General features: G+C 42.3%; 1 protein-coding gene across 3 annotated transcripts in view; it reads left to right on the forward strand.

The window, feature by feature from the left end:
* STAB1 (stabilin 1) overlaps window positions 1–22,742 on the forward strand; it is a 101,138-nt gene that overhangs the window by 63,642 nt on the left and 14,754 nt on the right. For all 3 annotated transcript variants that reach the window (XM_082214467.1, XM_082214468.1, XM_082214469.1), the window contains 14 exons: window positions 825–899; window positions 1,419–1,532; window positions 2,482–2,529; window positions 3,137–3,220; window positions 3,863–4,009; window positions 5,420–5,557; window positions 6,137–6,196; window positions 6,819–6,995; window positions 7,097–7,183; window positions 8,662–8,811; window positions 17,548–17,607; window positions 17,751–17,967; window positions 19,763–19,912; window positions 20,795–20,899. In XM_082214467.1, the coding sequence (XP_082070593.1) occupies window positions 825–899; window positions 1,419–1,532; window positions 2,482–2,529; window positions 3,137–3,220; window positions 3,863–4,009; window positions 5,420–5,557; window positions 6,137–6,196; window positions 6,819–6,995; window positions 7,097–7,183; window positions 8,662–8,811; window positions 17,548–17,607; window positions 17,751–17,967; window positions 19,763–19,912; window positions 20,795–20,899 (1,612 nt within the window). The remainder of the gene's footprint in view (window positions 1–824; window positions 900–1,418; window positions 1,533–2,481; window positions 2,530–3,136; window positions 3,221–3,862; window positions 4,010–5,419; window positions 5,558–6,136; window positions 6,197–6,818; window positions 6,996–7,096; window positions 7,184–8,661; window positions 8,812–17,547; window positions 17,608–17,750; window positions 17,968–19,762; window positions 19,913–20,794; window positions 20,900–22,742) is intronic.

Below are 22,742 nucleotides of genomic sequence, written 5' to 3' on the forward strand. Positions count from 1 at the left end.
CATTTCTCCCTGGGGGGGGGGGGAAGAGTACCACTCTAAGGGTAGTATCCAATGAAATCATTGAGCTTGTGTAGCAACATCCACGCGTGCAACAGATTTCTCCTCCCCATGACCCCCACCCAGATCCACCCTGAGGGTTCCACAAAACCCACCTTCTGGAGCAGATTTTGTGGGAGCTCCATTGCACAAGTCACTCCATGAGCACATATCTATATTATCTAAGACTGAAATCTCATCACAATGAGGGAACAGTGCTAATGCGCTGCAATGCATCTCCAGCTGCTGAGTTTGGTGGCCGTAAGGGATTGGGTCTCACTAGCTCAGAAGACTATTTAAAATTCTTGCAGCTGATTGCACTGTTTCTCACTGGGAAAACACAGTGGCACACTCTGGTGGCTATGCATGTGCTCTCTCTTTCTGTTATGTTCTCCTCTGTTAGATCATCATTTGAATCCTGCAAGGTTATGGTGTGTAGGGAACACTTTCCACTTGTTCAATGGGACTTCCCCCTTTTTATCCTCCAGCCCCCCTATAATTAGCAGGGTTGGGGGAGAAGCCCAAAGCAGATACAGGGTGCACATAGAAGGAGAAGACAGAGGAGAAGTTCCATTGCTCAGGTAGAAGTGATTTGTTGCATGCTTACACACAACAGCAGAAATAAGATGATAAAGACAGCTGCAGGTTTCTAGACTGAGGAAGGTCCTGTGATTTTAATTTTCATTGTAGAAAATCAATCTATTGCTACTGTTGTCTGCAGTTTTGTTTGTAGGTCCGAATTATATAATGTTGACTATACATTGTTGCTTTTGTTTTATTTTACATAGGTTGCCTGTAACTGTCTTCCTGGGTTCACTGGTGATGGTGTTAACAAGTGTGAGCGCACTGATCCTTGCAAGGAGGTTTGTTGGCACTCATCTGATTCTCTCGTCAAAAGATTAACAAATGATTTACATTGATCTCCTTTCTGTCCATTATCAGACAAATTATGGGTAGAATCTTGAAATGTTTTTTTAAAAAGTGTGTGTTTGGGGAAACCAATCGTGAATATCCTGTGTAGTGTGTAATTTGGCATAAAATGGTCCATTCAGATAAGAAGCATTCAAAATCTAGAGCCCACTTTGATTATAGAGGTTTGTTCAAGAAGTTAGGTGAGTTTTATAACATGCAGAAAATAGTATGTGCAGAGAAATCCGAGAGAGGAGCTGAGGGAAGTCCTAGGGGGGAAGGGAGGGAGGAAAGGGGGGAATTATGTCTGTGATTATATGGTTTGACAATTTGTTATGTTGAAATTGCTTAATAAAAACATTTTTAAAAAGAAGAATTTATGTGAGTTCCAAGCACTGTGTGTTTTACGCATTTCCAAGTAGGCAGTATTTCAGCTTTCTTACTGACTAATATGTTTCAACTTTTCTTCCCAGGATAATGGAGGCTGCAGTCCACGTGCTCTCTGTCTCTCTACAAGTGGGGATCGAATCTGCATTTGTTTATCTGGTACCGGCGATGGATTTATATGCACAGGCACTGTGTGGCAGGTACAAGACATTCTGTTGGAAAGGGGCTGCCACGATTTCTTTTATCTCAGCCTGCTCTTAATTTCCCACCTGGCAGCATTATACCAGCAATAATATATTATTACATCAGGCTGTATACAGAACTGTTCCTTACACCATCACTCCTCTTTCTGAAGAAGAAGCAAGCTAAGATTTTTTTTAAATGCCAAGTGGATATTTCAGAGGAGGTGAGAAAGTTACAAAAGGTCCCATAAATTAAATATAGCAGTACAGTAACAGTTCTGGCCATAGATTAGTTGGGGATTAATTTAAAAGAAAGTGAAGAAAAAGATTGCTGGTTGAGGAGCTTGCAGTTAAAATACAGATATTACCTAGAATTGTTCAAATGCTACTATTAGAAATACTATCCTGAAATATACTCGGAGTCATGCTCTTTATTGCAGCTTGTAAAACAGTGATTTAATTGTCCCCCAAACCTCAGGCTTCTATATACATTATTTACACAATGTGTCCCGTCTGATTGGCTGATTCTGACTCCGTCCTGGAGCCTGATTGGTCTTCTTCTGCAAGCCAATCAGTTCCAAATACCTCTTTGGACTAGTAGAGCCTTTGGAGGACTTGGAGTTGAGAGTAAGTTCACTCTGAAGGCAGAGGACACTGCAGTTCATTTTTGCTTGTCAGATGTCAGTGGGACCGGTTCCTTAATCAATTCTCTGGCCAAACAATTCAAGGCAACTGGAAAATTCAAGCCCAGAATGTATGTCACAAGTCTTATAATGGGATTATTTTCACAAACCATTCCCATTTCATTATTCATTATTGTACTCCCGTTATTGTGTGAAGTAGGGTATAAACGTTCTTTCTTCATTTGGATATGAAGGATAAGGTTGGTTTTTTTTTAAAAAAAAGAAAAAAAGCAGAGCCTTGTCGTTAATATTAGATGGTTTTTAATTTCTTTCATTTTTTTTAGGAGCTCAGCACAAGACAAGCTGCATCTAAATTCGTTAATCATTTCAAAGTAAGCATCAACATCCTCTAAAAGAGAGTTAGCCTTGAATTTAGAGAGTCCCTTGTGTCACTTCCACTCATGCAGGTTTAGGTTGTGTGTGTGTGTGTGTGTGTGTGTGTGTGTATTGCTTCCCACTAAAAAAAAAAAGTCTCAAAGCAACTTACAGCCAAATTAACAAAATATAATGATGAACATAATCACATAATGACATAAATGTGATTAAAAACAGATTCATCAGTGTAATAACATGTCGCTGGTGGCGTCCAAATGCTTAGGTAGACCAAAATGTGTTTGCTGGCACCAAACGAATGACAAGATTGCAGGTGGGCAGGACTCCCTGGGGAGAGCAATCCATATACAGGGGGCTATTCGAAGTTACCTTAGATTTCTGCCAATTCTCACTCCCACCCTACTCCATTCTAGAGAGTCTCCTTCACTTCAGGAGTGGACTTTGGGGTGGGTAGTGGTAAAAGGAGCTGCATCAGGATGAAGAACATTGGAAATGTCCAGTGACATGAGCAGAGCCCTGCTTCATCTTTTCTGAGCAGTGTTTTCTTGCATAAATCATGTTGTGCTGCTGTGTGTGTTAATCTCTGGACCTGTTTTTGTGCCATAGCGCTTTAGCACTGTTGAATTGACGGGATCTGGACCGTTCACTGTTTTTGTCCCACATGCTGATTACATAAAGAACAGCACCACGGTAAGAAACACTTTTCTGGTTGCATTTGAAAGCCTATAGTTCTGTTTATCAGTCTGTGCAAGTCTTCTCTGGGTTTCTTTAGAGCTAGTTTCATACAGGGATAGGCACGGTGGCCCTCAGGCACTGCATGCCAACAGTGCTCAAAGCCCAACCACCTTCCTTCCTTCCTTCCTTCCTTCCTTCCTTCCTTCCTTCCTTCCTCCCTCCCTCCCTCCCTCCCTCCCTCCCTCCCCCCCCCCGACATTAAAATCACCCCTTCTAACTAGAAAAGGTTAAATCCTTAGAAAGGGCCCCGCTTCAGTTAAACCTGAGTGTTTGCTATCTAATCTAAGCAACTTTCAACTCATTTGTATGAATCTGAATTTCTGCTGCATCTGTAGGTTTGATTCAGTTCTCTTCAATGTATTAGAGATTATATTGTGATTGGCTGTCTTCCCTAATTTTTTAATTAACTATAATATATAATGGGGAATAGTTCCATAATTCTTCATTCTTCTGTTCTTGAATGAGAACAAGTTTTCTCAGTAGGTGAAGTGTCAAGTTAATATTTGACTCTGGGGCATCCCATTTTCCTCAGCTAGTTTCAGTGCTTTGGAAAGGTGCTGAGCCCGTGCCTGACTTGTATGACCCCAGTTTCTTCAGTTTTCAGAATGGGAAGAGAAGGGTTTCATCAAGGATTTGCTTAACTATCACGTAGTCATCTGCCACAAGTTACAGTCAGAAGACTTGCAGTTGAAAAATTCCATCACAGCTCTATCTGGACTCAAAATAAAGGTTTCCATGAAAGAGGTATGTGCCATGTTATTCAGTACGTGGGCAGAGCAATGGGTGTGCCTCTTACGCTTTGTACAACGGGCTACCTTCCCGCCATGTAAGTGCTTCCTATACACGTTCTCACATCCAGCCAGGCAAGAGGCATTCGTGTAGATCAAGGACACATCCCAGGCAGGCAAGACACAACGTGAGTGTGGAGCAGGGTTTAAGTAGAATCCCAAGGGTTGGATAGAAAGGTCTGAAGGGTCGGTCTCATTTGATGCCCCTGGTCCCTATTCTTTTCATAAAGGTGCCTCTTGGTAAGAAACCTAACAAACTTCAGAAAGATGGGTGCAGGGTTATTTTGTTTTGGGGCACTGTTGAAGTTGATCCTTGTGTGTTTTGTTTTGTTTACAATTATATTAGTATGAAAATGGCATGCATTGAAGAAGGGTCCCTAGGGAAGTAACATGTAACATTTCAGAAGGATGGAGGCCAGGGACTAGGGAGTTATGGACATTTTCCAACCAGGCAAAAACACTTTAGGGTGCAAAGTGGGACCAGTATGGCCTGGGAAGAGTCCTGGGAGCCTGATAAGAGAGGCCTGGAAGGTCATATTTGGCCCCTAGACCTGCAATTGTAAGAACATACGAAGAACCTGCTAGATCAGGCCAATGGTCCATGTAGTCCATCATCCTATTGTGGCCAAGCAGATGCCTTGGGGAAACCTATAGCCTTCTCCTCCATGAATTCGATCCTCTTTTAAAACCCTCCATCCCATGGGAGGACTACTGCTTCGCAATGTTGCCCATAAATTTCTGAAAAGGTTTTAGCTATACAGTGGTACCTCGGATTACAGACGCTTCAGGCTACATACGCTTCAGGTTACAGACTCCGCTAACCCAGAAATAGTACCTCGGGTTAAGAACTTTGCTTCAGGATGAGAGCAGAAATCGTGCTCCAGCAGCGCAGCGGCAGCAGGAGGCCCCATTAGCTAAAGTGCTGCTTCAGGTTAAGAACAGATTCAGGTTAAGAACGGACCTCCAGAACAAATTAAGTTCTTAACCCAAGGTACCACTGTACCCAGCTTGAGTAGTCGAAGGAGGGGACTGTGAGAACACGGTTGCATATATTCAATGGAAGGTCCATAGCCCAGTGGTTAGAGCATCTGCTTTGCATGCTGAAGGTCCCTGGTGTGTCCAGGTAGGGTTGGGAAAGACTCCGTCTGAAACCCTGAAGAGCTGCTGCCAGTCAGTGTAGACAATGCTGGGTTAAATGGACCAATAGTCATGATAAGGCATCAAGCCAAGACAAACCTACAATAACTTACTCCATCTTGCTACTGTAGCCCATCCCTCACTGATGATCATCACTCAAGAACAAAAAGGCTTTGTACATGAGAAGGTGTTTCTTACTGGGAATGTGTATTATGTCCCCTTTTCTCAGAACAGCGTGTATTTAAATGATGAAGCAAAGATAATTGAGAGTGACATTATGGCAAACAATGGTGTCCTACATTTCATTGACAAGATCTTAATCCCATATGACCTGCAGAATATAAACATTTCATCCAATGTAGCACAGGTATGTCTAAAATTATAAAGGGTTGAAATGACTCATTAATTTTTATACCCAACTTTGTACTTTTTTAAAAAGCAAACAAACACAACACTATGGTTTTTATGGTTAAACATAAAACCTTGCACTTGCTTTAATATAAAAAAATAAAATAAATACCAGCAGTGACGTAAATCTGCCAAAGGCACACCCAAGGTAATTTGTATGCATTGGCAATGTATGTGAGCCCATCTTGCCCCTTGGTTTGGTTTGCATTCCTATGTAGTACAGAAGCATTTCTAGCTTTGCATATGAAATCTCTTACCTGGTGGAAGAAAGTTTTATAAATCCTGGAATGAGGCATTTCACAACTAGTATGTCTGGCCAGAATAGTAGTATATTGATTAACTGCATTGATGATTGGCAGAAATCATGACTTGCTGCTGTATTAAGGAGTATGAATGTCTGTGTATTGGGTGATTTCTCTTCAGTCTTCATTATAATGGACACAAAGCGATCCCCTGGGAGTGGCAATGCATTTGGGTTTCCTCTTCCATGATACAGAGACTTGGTTTCTAATAACTGCATCTTTTTGTTGCTTTCCAGGAAACCATCACAGAGGTTGCAGATGCTTATGGATACAAAATCTACAGCAAGCTTCTAGTGGTAATTTTTTAAAAAATCTGTAGTCCTTAAAATGAAACATTAATCTCTAATAAAAATACCCCCCCCCAAAAAAAAAACCCAACACCTTTCTGATTCAGTTCAGAATTCATTTCAGAGTATACTCCCTCCAATCAAGGCTTGGTGTTACATTCAAAGGATTGTGCAGTAAATTTCTTACTTTTAAATATGGAACATGCTATGTATTCAGTGGTCTGTGTTTGCCTGAGTTTGAGTCCGGACTAAGGATTCTGAGCCCCTGTGTTCTGATTTGATATATGATATCCAATCACAGAACATTTCAGGAATTGGGCCTCTGCCATTGGCCCTTAAAATCTGAGTCGTGATTCGCAGTTTGGAAGTTTAGACAGCCAATCACGTTGGAAGTGGGCATGGCCCAGGTCTTCAGAAATGCATATAAGCAGTTGCTTTGCCCCGCTTTCCCAGTTACGTAGTTCAGTAAAGGTTCTTGCTGTTATCACTGTGTCTTGCCTTGTGGGAACCCGCCTACGCTTCAAAACATTCTTTTGTTTCTGATGGCTAGTTGCATACAAGTAATTTATGATTGATACTGCGTGTTCGGCATTTTGATGTGCATACACTTTGCTGTATTGTCTCTGTGTAGGAGGCGGGACTTCTTAATCTGGTGAACAGTACCTTGCACCAGCCCTTCACAATGTTGTGGCCTACAGATGCAGCATTTAATTCTCTCCCTGAGGATATGCAAAAATGGTTGTATCATAGAGAACACCGGAACAAGTTGGCTGCTTATCTCAAAGGACACATGATCAGGGACACGCTGGTAAGTTGATAGTGTTGTTGTTGTTGTTTTTTTTAAAAAAAACACCCTTCTGAATTTATTTTTGAAGTTGTCTCAGAATAATTACTTTTGTGTATGTCTAGTTATCGGGTTCCAGCCTGATGAATAATCATGGTTTAAGAACGATGCATGGATCACTCATCTCATTTGGCTGCAGCAAGACAAGTGCCGTAAGTCAATGTTTATCTGAACTAAATGTTGTGTATGTAGGGGTGGAGTGATTATTGTACTGCTTGAGTGGGTCAGCTAGGGATTGAATTGGTGACTATTTAATAATAATAATAATATAATAATAGTAATAATAATTTTTTATTTATATCCCTCCCTCACCGGCCAGAGCAGGGCTCAAGGCCGCTAACACCAGTAAAATTACAATAAAAACATAATGGGGGGGGGCAATTTAAAATACAGGTTAAAAATACAATTTAAAATGCAGCCTCATTTTAATAGTAGTCCATAGATCAAAACCATAAGGGGAGGGAAACATGAGGGTCAGACTGAGTCCAAACCAAAGGCCAGGCAGAACAGCTCTGTCTTGCAGGCCCTGTGGAAAGATGTCAAGTTCCGCAAGGCCATAGTCTCTTGTGACAGAGCATTCCACCAAGTCGGGGCCAGTACTGAAAAGGCCCTGGCCCTAGTTGAGACCAATCTAACCACCTTGTGACTTGGGACCTCCAAAGTGTTGTCATTTGTGGACCTTAAGGTCATCCGCGGGGCATACCAGGAGAGGAGGTCCTGTAGGTACATGGGTCCTAGGCCGTATAGGGCTTTAAAGGTCAAAACCAGCCCCTTAAACCTGACCCTGTACTCCACCGGGAGCCAGTGCAGTTGGTAAAGCACTGGATGAATGTGATCCCGCGGCAAGGACCCCGTAAGGAGCCTCGCACCCGCTGGAGTTTCTGGGTCAGCTTCAAGGGCAGTCCCGCATAGAGCAAGTTACAATAATCAAGTCTGCAGGTGACCATCACATGGATCACTGTGGCCAGATCAGGGCAAGAAAGGTAATACGGCGGAAATGGAAAAATGCCACCTTTGCTGTGGCTGCAACCTGCGCCTCCATGGAAAGGCAGGCATCGAAGGTTACACCCAAGCTCTTGACAGAAGGCGCTGGTACTACTTGAGCCCCCGCAAGAGATTTAGTCTTTCAGGTCTCCCCACTAAGTGCTTTCCTGTCAACAAGCAGTGTGTGTGTGTGTGTGTGTGTGTGTGTGTGTGTGTGTGTGGCAATTCTGAGTAGGTAAAACATCAGGAAGAGAATGAGTTGGAGAGGTCCTCTTCTCCTGTCTCCCCTCTTCTACTCCCATTGGCAGCTTTCAAGCTGTTGTTACACTCCAACTGTCATCAGTGCCAGACCAGCATAGCCGATAGTCAGGGGTGATGGGAATTGCAGTCCTCAAATATCTGGAGGGCCAAAGGTTAGCTGCCCCGGTCTAGATCTTGATATGGCTACTGTACCTTTTTTTTTTTTTTTTTTTTTTGCTTAGAAGGGGAATTTTTCAGTTAATTTTTTTGCCCTGGCATGTGATCAGGCAAGCAAGCCTAAGGTGCCAGTAAGATTCAAGAAGTGGATGGAGGCAGGGATGGCTTTCACGTACAGTGGTTTGAACCGAGCACCTCCTGATATGCTTCTTGTTTTCCTTCCTTACAGGGGGAAATTCTGGTGAACAATGGCAATGCAAGGATTGTACAGCAGTTAATGAAATTTAATGGTGGGATTGCTTATGGTATTGACCAGGTGCTGGAACCTCCAGACTTGGGATCCCGCTGTGATGAGTTTCGCGATGTTGAGCGGCCATCGGTGAGTGTCTTAATATGCACATGCTTGTTGATTTCTATAACCTTCCTCCTTTACAAATCCCCAAAGAAGTTAAGAGTCTCTCCTGGGAAAGTACCAACTCTTAAAAAAAATTTACAGTGGAACCTCAGTTGTCGAATGTAATCCATTCTTGAAGACCGTTCAACTCCCAAAACATTTGACCTCTGAGGCACAATTGCCGGTCGGCCAAATCCATTGAAAAATTGGAGAAATGTGTCTCAGAAGCCTTTCGAAAACAAAAGCACTCACTTCCGGGTTGTTGGCGTTCAGGTTCTGAATTGTTCAGCTTTCGAAGCGTTCGACAACTGAGGTTCCACTGTTTTTTAATATTTTATTTGGTTTTAAGATTCAAAATTACATTTTAACACTCAGTAATTATAATCCTACTCTTATGATCAGCTAAATGTACCACGAAATAGCAAAAGAGATAATTAATCTGTGGAGACCCCAATGAGCAGAACAGAACAGAACAGAACAATACAAGTAGGATCCTATATTCCTCCTCCCCCACCCCACTGTTTTAGCACAAATGAAAATAAAATGAAAACAATATTGCATAAATGCTAACTATAACATCTCCCTGTAAAGTATGCTCTTTGCACAAAGGTTCGTGACCAAAATACTTTAGAACAGACTCAAACACATGATAAAAGCCCACCAGAAATCAGCTGCCTATGGCCTGGTCCCTAGAGCTGCTGAGCTTTGGGTAAAACCTGGAATGGAACAGCTCCAGACGATGAACTGGAACACAAAAACACAGATTGGATTCCCTAACATTACACACCCAATCCTCAGGGAGGAGCTACAAGGCAAAGAAGGACTGCGTTCACATGGCAGTTTATTCCATCTTTATGATAACTGTTAATTTCCACATTATATTTAGAGTTGCCATGTTTTGAAGAGCAAAAAAGAGGACATACTTCCCGACTTCTACTTTTAACTATGGATCGCCATGATGACTCTCATTTTTAAAGGAGGACATGTCCTAGAAAAATAGGATATATGGCAAGTTTCACGCAATGTAAAAGCCACTTCCAGAACTATTGTGACATACAGTGCATGTTTAGCAGCCTTTTCCATATTGTTTGGAAATGGATTTTTTCTGGAAGCAAATAACATGGAAATCTGCCCTATATTCCACAGCAATTCTATTTTTTTTTTTATAATGATTTTTATTGCATTTTTTTCCAAATTACAGATAGAACAGAAAAAAGAAATAGCATTAAGAATAGAAAGAAAGAAAAAAAACAGAAAATCACAACCATTTCAACAACTTATTTCAGATTTCCATCGGACTTCCCCACATCTCCCACATAGTACATTCTTGACAATAAAGTTATCAGCAAATTATAACCTTATTTCGTGTGTTTCTTTGTATTTTCAATTGCAGTTTAAGTTTAAATCTCATTATTTTCCATTTACTCTAAAAATATAACATATTATCATTTTTACCCATTTAAACTTTGATTCTTTCATAAATATTATCCAATTTCATAAGTAATTAAACTTTCGTTGCTGGGGCTAACATTCCAAGTCATACGGCATCTTAAGATTCATATAACTTATAATACTTTTGCAAATAGTCTTTGAATTTTTTCCAGTCCTCCTCCATTGCCTCTTCTCCCAAATCTCGGATCCTTGCAGTCATCTCGGCTAGTTCCATGTAGTTCATCAATTGCGTCTGCCAGTCCTCCAGTGTGGGCAAATCTTGGGTCTTCCAATGCTTAGCGATAAGGATTCTTGCTGCTGTTGTAGCGTACATAAAAAAGATTCTATCCTTTTTTAACACCTTCTGGCCGACAATGCCCAGAAGGAAGGCCTCCGGTTTCTTGGGGAAGGTGTACTTAAACACCTTTTTTAACTCGTTATAGATCATTTCCCAGAAGGCCTTCAATCTTGGACAAGTCCACCAAAGGTGAAAAAATGTCCCCTCAGCTTCCTTACATTTCCAACATTTATTATCGGACAAATGGTATATCTTAGCCAGCTTGACCGGGGTCATGTACCACCTGTATACCATTTTCATAATATTTTCTTTCAGAGCATTACATGCAGTAAACTTCATACCGGTGGTCCATACCCTCTCCCAATCCTCAGACATAATATTATAACCAATGTCCTGAGCCCATTTTATCATCGCTGATTTAACTGTCTCATCCTGAGTGTTCCATTTAAGCAGCAAGTTATACATTCTCGATAATAACTTGGTCTTTGGTTCTAACAACTCTGTCTCAAGTTTCGATTTTTCCACCTGGAATCCTGTTTTTTTGTCTAGCTTAAAGACCTCATTAATTTGGGCATAGTGTAACCAATTTTGCACCTTATCCTTTAATTTTTCAAAGCTCTGCAACCTCCAATTACCTCCAATGTTTTCTATTATTTCCCAATATTTCGGCCAGTAGGCCTCCATATTGGGTTTTTTCCGAGCCTTGGCCTCTATTGGTGATATCCACCTCGGAGTTTTGCTTTCCAATAAGTCTTTGTATTTTTTCCAGACCATATATATTGCTTTTCTGACAATATGATTTTTAAACATTCCATGTGTTTTTCCCTTGTCATACCACAGATACGCATGCCAACCTAACGAATTATTAAAGCCCTCCAGATCTAGGACATCAGTGTTTTCTAATAGAATCCAATCTTTCATCCAGCAGAAGGCCGCAGCTTCATAATATAACCTTAAGTCTGGCAGGGCAAACCCCCCTCTCTCCTTTGCATCAGTTAGTATTTTAAATTTTATTCGGGGCTTTTTGCCCTGCCAGACAAACTTAGAAATGTCCTTCTGCCACTTTCCAAAACATTCCACTCTGTCCACAATCTGCAGGGCTTGAAACCAAAACAACATTTTTGGCAAAACGTTCATTTTTATAGCTGCAATTCGGCCTAACAAGGATAGTTTCAATCTTGACCAGATTTCTAGGTCTTTTTTAACTTCTGACCAACATTTCTCATAATTATCTTTAAATAAGTTCAAGTTCTTAGAAGACAGATTGACCCCCAGGTACTTCACTTTTTTGACAATGTTTAGTTCTGTTTCCTTCTGAAACCCCTCTGTTTCAGTAACTGTCAAATTTTTCCCTAACACCTTAGTTTTTTGTTTGTTCAACTTAAAACCCGCCACCCGACCAAATTTCTGAATCAATTCCAAAACTCTTTTTGTACTAGATTCTGGCTCCTGTAATGTTAGAACCAAGTCATCTGCGAATGCTTTCAGTTTATATTGTTTCGCTCCGACCCATATTCCTTGTACCTGCCGATCCTTCCTTATCATGTTCAGCAAAACCTCCAGGACTGAAATAAACAATAAAGGGGAAAGGGGGCACCCCTGACGTGTTCCTTTTTCAATATGAAGTTCTTCTGTCACCACATTATTCACTATCAACTTAGCTTTTTGTTCTGAATAGATTGCTTCTATTCCATTCTCAAACCCCCTTCCCACTCCCATCCCTTCCAAATTTTTCTTCATAAATTTCCAAGAAATGTTGTCAAAGGCCTTCTCCGCATCAATAAAAATTAACACTGCTTTAGTGTTAATATTTGTTTGTAAGAGTTCCAGAATATCGATAATATTCCTAGTGTTATCAAACAAATGTCTACCTGGGAGAAAGCCAGCTTGGTCCTTATGGATTACTTCATTTAATACTTTTTTAAATCTATTTGCCAAAATGTCTGCAAATATTTTGTAATCCACGTTTAGGAGTGAGATGGGACGGTAGTTCTTAAGTTGAGTCTTTTCAGTTTCCACTTTAGGTATCAGTGTGATGAATGCTTCTTTCCACGTATCTGGTGCCCTCCCTCCCCCCATAATCTGGTTGCAAACCTCCATTAATGGTTGTGTCAAGTAGTCTTTTAACATCCTGTAGTACTTGGAGGTAAGTCCATCAGGGCCTGGAGATTTGCCTAGTTGCATGTTCTGAATGGCATCCTCGATTTCCTGTTGTGTTATTTTACAGTCCAAGATTGATCTCTTCTCTTGAGATAGTTCTGGTAGGCCATTGTCTTTCAGAAATTGTTCTATCTCAGTTGCTTCCTCGGACCCTTGTGTATACAATCTTTGGAAGTATTTCTGGAAACACTTTCTAATTTCTCCCGGTTTCTGAATATTTTTCCCTTCAACTTCTAGATTGGTAACATAGTTTAATTTTTGTCTCTTTTTCAACTGCCAAGCTAGCAGTTTCCCACATTTGTTCGCAGATTCAAAAGATCTTTGTTTCATTTGTTTAATTTTCCATTCCACTTCTTGGTTAATCAATTTCGAATATTGTGATTGATGAAATTTGATTTCTCTTAAAGTCTCTTTTGATTTTGTATTCAATCTTAATTTTTTCTCTCCTTCTCTTATCTTCTCCAATATCTTATCCTTTTTCCCATTCCAGAATTTTTTCTTGATCGTATTCTGTTGTATCAGAAACCCTCTCATAACAGCTTTGCTTGCGTCCCAGATTATTCTTTTTTCCACCGAGGTATTCAAGTTAATTTCAAAATAGTCCTTTAAAGCTTTTTGGGCCTTCTTTACAATCTCTTGATCTCTTAACAGGTTGTCATTCATTTTCCATCTGAAGGAATCGGCAGTAGTAAATCTCATTTCCATTTTCAGAGCGTTATGGTCGGAGCAAGTCTTTGGGCAGATTTCTATTTTTGTAGTCTTAGGTGCCAGCCCTCTAGTTGTCCAAATTTGGTCGATTCTTGTCCATGACAGGTGGGCCTCAGAAAAGAAAGTTCCTTCTTTACCTAGGGGGTTTCTCGTCCTCCATAAATCAATTAAATCCATATTGTCAGTTAGTTCAAAGAAAGTTTTTGGTAGTCTTCCATCTTTAGTCAAATTCTGGTTCTGTGACTTATCCATAAGGGTAGAGACAACCCCATTCATGTCTCCCATCATAATGATGTTAGAATAGTCCAGATAGTCCAGTAGTGTCTCATGTAGCTTCTTGTAGAATTCTGATTTCCCCTCATTTGGTGCATAAATTCCTAATATCAAAACTTTCTCTCCTTGAGTCTGTATTTCAATAGCCAGGCTTCTTCCTTGTTCATCTTTGAACAAAAATTTTGGTGATAAATTCTCCTTAGCGTAGATCACCACGCCTCTCTTTTTAACTCTATCTGATGAAATAAATTCTTGACCTAGTCTTTTGTTTATTAAGACCTTCCTGTGAAGCCTGGTCACGTGGGTTTCTTGCAAACAAATTATGTCCAAATTTTCTTTCTTTAAAATATGAAAGATCCTTTTGCGTTTTTCCGGGGAATTTGCGCCATTAATGTTCCAACTGTACAGCTGCAGAGACATCCTGTATCAATCTGTTGTTGCTCTTTATGGGGCGTCTTCTTTTTTGTCCAAATCCGAAGGTGGTAGCTCTTTTCCAGACTCTGGTGGTGGCCAAATGGCTGCCGCTCCTTTCTGCAAGTCTTCTCCGTGGTCGTGTAGAAACTTCTGGCTGTCCTCTTTCGTTTTGATTTTAATCTTCTTTCCTTTGTATTTGAATGAAAGGCCTTGTGGAAACTCCCACCTATATGGTAATCCGTTACCTCTCAAAAGTCCGGCTAGGTCAGTATAGTTAGATCTGAGATCCAATAGTTGTTTAGGAATATCCTTGTAAATTTGTGCTCTTCTGTCCTGGATCTCGAGTGCTTTGTTAAAATGTAGGTCAAGTAGCTTGTCTCTCTCCTGCTTAGTCCTTAAAATAATCAAACAGTCTCTAGGCCTGTCCTTCCCGGTAACTCTTCCCAGTCTAAATGCAGTTGTTATTTTAAAATCTGTATCTTCTTCTATACCCCAGAATTTAGAAAATTCTGCTGTCAAGAAGCCAGTCAAGTCCTCTTTCTCAATCTCTGGGATAAAGCGTAATCTTAAATTATTTTCCCTATTTCTCAATTCCACCAAAGACAGGTAGGCCTGCTGGTCAGTGATATGTTTATGGAGCGGCCTTACCTCTCCTTTCAATTCGTCCACTTTCTGAATTGCTTCACCTGCTTTTTCGTTCGCAGCCTCGGCCAATTTCCGATTTTCAGATGTGGCGTCCTTTAGATTTCCAATATCTTGTGCGTGCTTAGCCACCTGTTCAGAAAGTTTGGTAATTGAAGATGTGGCTAAGTCAATTTTTGCAGTTTGATCATCCACTTTTTTATTCAAAATTGCAAATTGTTGTAACATTTCCTGTAAAAGAGTGCTAGAACCCCCAGCTGCCATATCCTCAGTTGTTGACTGTTCAGCTTCCTTAGATGGGGGTGTTGGTGATGGTACAGCCTGTAGGACAGCAGGGACTGAAGATCTACGAGCCTGGGAAATCAGGGTTGTTTGTACCAATTGGCCTTTCCCTGCTTTCGACGCAGCTCTTGTTTTTACTCGGTCACTCATTCCACACCTGTCTTTGGATTCAAGGTCAAGCTGTCAAAAATTCCATGGGAAAGACAGGCCTCAGAGTAAATAACCAAACCACAGAGAGTCAAAACAAAGTTAGTTCTCAGGAAATTGTAAGTCCCAAACTCCACTAGAGGGAGTATTGTTACAGTTCAGGAAAGAAGAAACAAAGTTTCAGTCGCCATTAAAGTTCCTGCAGTTAAATAAATTAACAATAGTCTTTAGAGAAAACCTTTTCCCTCTGGCAGAGCCCTCTCAATGTTGCCACAGTAGTTTCTCTGGAGGTGCAAGATACAGTTATTTAATTGTATCCACCAGTAATGCCTCTAAGTATCCATTTCAACTTTGTATGTGTGTCCGCAAAACAGCTTTTTGCTCCGCTGCAAGCCCGAGACTGGGGTTTTTAAAGTTTTAAGAGTCCAGCAGAGGAGAAGGTCCCCAAGTAAAATAAACACAATAGCGAAGAAGATAAAGATAACTTGCCTTTCCCTTCAGTTTCTAACTTCTCCAGACGTATGATGTTTCCCGTTTTAAAACTCTTATGTACTGCGTCCAGCTTGTCAGTTCCTTTGCCTTTGATCACTAAGCACCACCGGGAGACGGACTTCCTTTTTCTCGTCTCCCGTTTTCAGCCAAATTCATGAATTTGTAATCCAATTTTAAATAACTCTTACTCACGAGTAGTTGATTTGTAATTCAATATTAAGGAAGAAAGGTCGGCGCTCATCCGTAACAGCCGCGCGGCTTCACTCCCGCAGAAAGAGCGATGAATCCACAGCACCGCTTCCCCTCCGCGCTTCCGGAGCCCCTTACGGGGTTCCTTCTTCGTTTCGGGGGTCGCTCTAGGTGCCCGCCGGATCCCACGGCCACGAGCTCGCTCTGCTCGTGGTTTATCTTAGTGGGTCGTCGCTTTGCCGCAGCGAACGACCCTTTTCTGCGGAGCCCCTCTTCGCAGCGCAAAGAGGACCGCCATTACTCGTTTCGCGCCGCCTCCGGAAGTTCCTATTCCACAGCAATTCTAGAAATGGCATTTTATGTTATGTGAAAGCTCAGTTATAATGCAGAACGAAACAGGGGGAAGTCATGAAAATGGAATAAACTGCCATATGAATGGCAGTATTCATTCATAGGCCAAAGTGTTCTCAGCCCAACAAGTGTGTGTGTGTGTGTGTGTGGCAGGGAGGAAGAGAAATTTGCAGCTGAGAATTTATTAGAAAGTGCTTAACTCACCCCCTGTTTGCAAAGGCCGCCCTGCTAGCCATTTTAAGCTTGGTCCCCACCCCCTCAGCTGAGCTTGGAAGCCAGAAGCCTATAAGACTGGGGGGAAAGGTCTCTGAGGAGAGAATTGCCAGATGTGTGGTGGATTAAACACATCAGGTGAAATTCACCTAACCAGCTCTCTCAGTGGAAGTACTGCATACGGACTTCTGCTTGCTCAACAGCCCCCCCCCATGGTTCCAGAGGAGTCAGGAGAATCCCCAGAACAGTGCCCAGGGGGAGGAGAGGAGGTTCCATCTGGGAAGCTGCAATGTTTGTGCAGATGGAATGACTGGAAGGGCATAATGTTGAATTCCACCTCCGTTCTGCCCACTGATTACTTCATCAGACCTATTCAATTGAAAACAAGCTATTTTGAGCCTTCTGCTTTCCTTCCTTTGAGGATTTTGGGCATCCCTCCATGGGAAGAACCTGGCATAGATTTATGCAACAAAGGAATGTATAGCTGCACTTTTACCCCAATTTTGAATTGGATATTTTTATCCAAATTAGGGTAAATTGCACCAGAAAATTTCCAGATGCCCTAGAGCAGGCACGTCCAACTCCAAAGAGGCTGGGATCTACCCATTGTCATTGCCAGGAGTTGTTGAGCTTTTTTTAGGGGAGGGTTCACCAGAGTTATTGAGCTTATTTTGGGGACTGATAATGACCACCCGGGTTATCACTTTATTTTATACTGCGATCGACCATAGACACCAAGGCGATCAACCTGTTGTACATGTCTTCCCTAGAGTGATATAATTTGGCATGTTTGTTTTACTTGTATTAAGTAAACACAACTCAAAGCTTCCGGTCTTGTCTAATATTGTGTTTGCAATTGGCCTTCATTTCTTAATATATATATTTATTATCATTATATTTCTTACCTGCCCTTCACCATGAGGCCCCATAATGACCTGATGAAATGGAAAGATTTTCTATGAAAAAATAAACCACTGGTGAACTTGAAAAAGGGCCATACTGGCTGTTACGCCTGCGGTCATTGCTGGTGAGACGAGCTCTGCTTAATAGAATCGGACTGGCGACTTTTAATTACAGCCTTTGTGGACCTTTTCTCCTCTTCCTGCTTCTCTTCTTCTCAGGCTGCAGCTTGCGGTTCCTGTGGTAATCCGCCTCGTTGTTCCGGTGTCGCAAAAGACGGGGTAAGTTGAACATGAAGGTTCCATCTAAATAAAAATGTACTAAGCCTGTGATACATATTACAGTAAATATTTGGCATGCATTTCTACCCTAAGGAATAGATTCCAATCAAGGGCAAATAAAAGTTTGTTGTTTTTCCTTACAGGGGGAGACCCAATCCTGTTACTATTATGAAGATGGATTGTCCACCCGTCCATGGTACTCCCTTTCTGAAAGAAGGTCTCCCTGGTTATATCGTTCACATGGGCTGAACAGATGGCGTCCACTTTCAAGGTCCTTGATGAAGGGGTGCAGGAGAACATGCTTTGTCGTTGAGTGGGTGCCTCAGTGCTGTCCAAACCACTATGGGAAAGATTGTCAGGGTAAGAGATCTTCGTTGTGTGTCCGCAGGGGAACTGTATACTTGTGTGTGTTTTTCTCTTTCCTGGTGATCATAGTGATTATTTCAGCCAATAAAAACAACACCAGACTGTTCATCATAGTTTTCCTTTTTATGTGGGGAAGATTCCCCATAGTGTCCTGTTGAGCTCTTTTTAGATTTATATGTCTTAGGAAGTAGCCCTCATAACTGCAAGCAGGAGCCACTTCAGATACTCCTTTGCAACCTGTTTGTGTAGTATGATAGATTCACTTGCTTTGTCCCGCTTACAAAGGTTGAAAAAATTCCTTTATTCCAACAACCCTTCCAACATACTTCTTTGCCTTGAATGGTCTGTGTCCCCCACCATCCCTTTCAAAATGATAGACTTCCTTTTTAAGTGACTTAGTGTACGTTCCACTTGGCTATAACACGTATACCTGAAGGAGAGTCTCCACCCCCATTGTTCAGCCCGGACACTGAGGTCTAGCACCAGGGGCCTTCTGGCAGATCCCTCACTGCGAGAAGTGAGGTTACAGGGAACCAGGCAGAGGGCCTTCTTGGTAGTGGCGTCTGCCCTCCCGTCAGATGTCAAAGAAATAAACAACTATGTGACTTTTAGAAGACATCTGAAGGCAGCCCTGTTTAAGGAAGTTTTTAATGACTGGTGTTTTAATGTATTTTTAACCTTCTGTTGGAAGCCGCCCAGAGTGGCTGGGGAAACCCAGCCAGATGGGCGGGGTAGAAATAAATTATCATCATCATCATCATCATTATTCAGGAATTTCTTCTAATCAGCCACCTGGCAATGAATAAATGTTGGAGCGCCACGGGCCATGTTTGATTTAAATGAGTGAATGAGTGACTCTTACTTGCAGCAAAATCTTAAGCCTGTATATTCAGAAGCAAGTCCCAATGAGTTAAATGGGACTTATTCCCTAATTAGTGTGCTTCAGATATGATAGCCCCGAACATACCTTTAGCTTATTAAACATTTTTTTCTGATGACAGAAAGTTGACCCAGCTGGAGAAGACTTGAAAACCTAAGATCGCTGCTTGTTCCACTATATGTAGAAAAAAAGGCATAGTTAGATTTCTTTCATTTCTTTTCTAGCTTCATCATGTAACAGTATGATACAAATTATTTTGAGGAACATAAAGCTGTGTACACACTCCTGTTTATTCCACTGCTGGTTTGGGAAGCAGTGTACAGATGTCATTAGTTACAATTTGTATCTATCCTGTCATTTATTATGAAATACTGCATTTTGATGTGTTTCCTCCCCCATTCCAACTTTGAGCAGAATTGAGAAAAAGAACAACCTAGCTGCATTTTAAGCCAATGATGTGTATGCATCCATAGTAATCCATAGTGATCATATTATACAGTACATTCACTGGCAAATGATAGGCTGATTAGATCTTGATCATTATTATTTAATTGCCCAAAATAATTGTTTAGCACTGCACAAAATGTTAAAACCATACAGATCATGCCTTTAGACTTACAGTCCAAAGGTAAAGACCAAGAAATGCTAAGGAGGAAAAGAAAGGGGAGTAAAATGCAAGGAAGGTGAGTCCCACTACTTTCACCTTGCAGTTTGATTGCATATGGATGTGCTTCTACTGTTCTAAGACATTAGAGAAAAGTTAATGATTTGCTAATTAGGCTGGTGTCTTTTTAAGGAGGCTGCTAACAAGCAATAAGGCTTCGGTTCAAGAGTGATTGCCAAAATAGTTATGGCTGCTTAATAAAAACGCCTTCTGTTGGATAACATTCAATGCGTCCTGCCTTTCAGTGTGTCCTGGAGGGCTTAAGGAACCATGCAGCAATCATGGTACCTGTAACGATGGGCAGCAAGGCTCGGGATGGTGCTCCTGCGACAAGGCCTTCATTGGGACAGCTTGCGAGAACTGTGCCCCAGGCCACTATGGACCAGAGTGCAAAGGTACATCTTTGTTTTCAAAGACAGCAAGAGCCAGTAGCTTGAGTCTCCCTGCTCTAGTTTGATCTTAGCAAGTTCACTGGTAATATGCTATGAGTCGGGTTGCCATATCTGGTACCTGAGGACTGCTTTATAGATGTTTTCCTACACCAGGCGGGCATGGAGAGCGCTAAAACAATGCATGGCCAGCTTTGTTCAGTACCACATTTGAAGATAGGTGGCTGTCTCCACCCCCACCCTGCTCCATCTTGTGTAGATGTCAGAAAGGCGCTGCCTGGGTGCAGCCTTACAATGCTTTTAGCTGGAAAGGAGTGTTTTCTTTCCTTACAGTACTGTTTGTGACGTGTGTTAGTACTTGAGTAATAAGTACTTTAAAAGCAAGGAAGTGAGATACCTACTCAAAATCAGCTGGCACATAACCTAAGCCTGTGCACATACCACTGTGTACAAAAATAGCCTGGATCCACATGTCCTTCCACAGTGGGGACATAGGTTTCCGGGCGGGAGTTGATCAGGGTGAGGGTTTGCCAAGCGTGCCTTCCTCTTGGCATATTTCTCCCTTTTGTCCTGAGTTCGAGTGTCTTCAAAGCCCATGACACCTTTGGTAAAGGCTGTCCTCCCATTGGAGCACTCACAGGCCAGTGCTTCCCAGTTGTTGGTGTTTATATTGCATTTTTTTTAAGATCTGCCTTGAGAGAGTCTTTAAACCTCTTTTGTTGACCACCAGCATTACGCTTTCCATTTTTAAGTTCGGAATAGAGTAGTTGCTTTGGAAGACAATAATCAGGCATTTGCACCACATGACCAGTCCAACAAAGTTGATGTGGAACAATCATTGCTTGGCACTAGCCCAAGACAGTGACTATTACTTTTTTCCCTTTGCAGAGTGCAATTGTACCAGTAATGGGATCTGTGATGAGGGGCTGCACGGAGATGGCTTCTGCTTTTGCAGTGCAGGGTGGACAGGAGAGCGCTGCGAGACTGAACTCGGTAAAGTAGATCCCAGCTAAATCCCTAAGCAGCATTCCTCCCACTGTCTTGATAGACATTCTAGGGAAAGGATCTTGTTACACAGTTCCTGGGTGCTTCCCTGATTTTTGTCTTGTTCTTATCCCATTATTGTGCAAAAACTTTTGGAAGTTTTTGGAGTGCTTCAAAAGCTTTAAAAGTCTGTAGCAGCAAGGTGGAGATGAAAAATCACCAAGTGCAGACGCCATAGGCATGTATAGGGATGGCACGCCTTCCAAATCCATAGCTTGCCCTTCCCCCACTCTGTGGATCATGTGCCCCCAGCCCAGCCCAGGAAATCTAAATAAAAAAATTCCTTCCTATAGCACCTTAAAGACCAACTAAGTTAGTTCTTGGTATAAGCTTTCGTGTGCATGCAGGAAATCTAGTTAGCAAAGTGTTTTTGGCAAGTATAGGGAGCGTTAGAGGGATAAACAAATACAGAGATTCTCAAATAATTGGATCAGTTCAGGAATGTGAGACTTGAATGACAAGATAATGAAATGCTAAATACTGGTATGACCTGTAATAAACAAATCCAGAGAACTGGAGACAATGGCAGTGTCATCAAGTAACCTCTTCCTTCCCTCTGTCTGCTCAACTTATGTCACAGGCAATTCTGCTCTCCTGCTTCTTTTTTCACAAGCACAAGGGATTTATATTGCTCTCTGAATCGGTTTTCTCAGCATAATGGAAAATTGCTAAAGAAAGTGAGCCTGGAAGGCAAATGACCCATTATGCTGTGATTACATCTTTTTGCACATTCATAAGAATAATGATCATATACACTGTGGGGGGCAGGGATAAACAACAACATGTAGAGGGGGTTTCTTTCCATGCTGCAGCCCTGACCACAACCTCCCTCACCGCTATTTGTCCTGGGAAGGACGTTGCTCTTGGTGAGATTTTTTTGTCAGGATTTAGAGGTGGAGGTTACATTTGCGTGGACAGGCGGAGCCCCCCCCCAACCCCAGGCGACCCCCGAGTGGAATAATGACTCAAGACAATGTGCTGTGGGATTAAAATTGGAAACAACTTTATTAAGTTTCAGATGTAGGGAGACCTTGGCCCAGGCATTGGGCTTTTATCCTTCCCAGTCCCCAGCCGGAGATCTGGGAGACAGCAGGGTTATCCAGAATGTGTGTGGAGACTGGGCTGGCTCTGGAGAACATATGTTCTCCAGAGAGGGCCCCCCCCCCCTGTTTCGCCATGAGAGAGCAATGACAGCCTCTTGGAGTATGGCCAATGTCTCCCCTCAAGCTCCCTTTAATGGGGAACCCTGGCATCACCGCCACAGGGGAGGCGTGGGTCACCGCTTCAAACCCCTCCCCCCCCCATTTAGGAAGCTAGACTAAAGGATTCTGCCCAAGGCCTGAAACCGCCAAAGTTGTGATGTTTTGTTATGGAGGAGGCAAAACCTGCCAATGCAGGAAAATTCCTTTCCGGCCCTTTAACAGCGACTATGACGTAGCAGCGCCTGCGTAGCTGTGGAGAAGAAGTTAACTTGCAAAAGAAGGTTTAACTGAGGGAGGGCAGGGTGGGAGAAGTTCTGGAGCCAACTGATGCTTGGCAAGTAAGATTCACCTGTTGTGCGGGCAGGGCGGTCCCTCCCCCTACCTGGCCGATCCCCTGGCAACACCTCCCCAGGCGGGATTGGGCGATTGGCTGAGGTAGGTGGAGACCTCCAGGTATCCAGCCTGGGGAGGGCGAAGCCAGCCTGTACTACCAGGAGCCGCACTGGGATCGGCGGGGGGGGGGGGCTGCACGCAACCACACAAAAGTGCCCCCCAGTGGCGTAGCGTGGGGGTTGCAGGGGGGGTCGGCC

Source organism: Podarcis vaucheri, assembly GCF_965113315.1.
Source record: "Podarcis vaucheri genome assembly, chromosome: 2".
NCBI lineage: Eukaryota > Metazoa > Chordata > Lepidosauria > Squamata > Lacertidae > Podarcis > Podarcis vaucheri.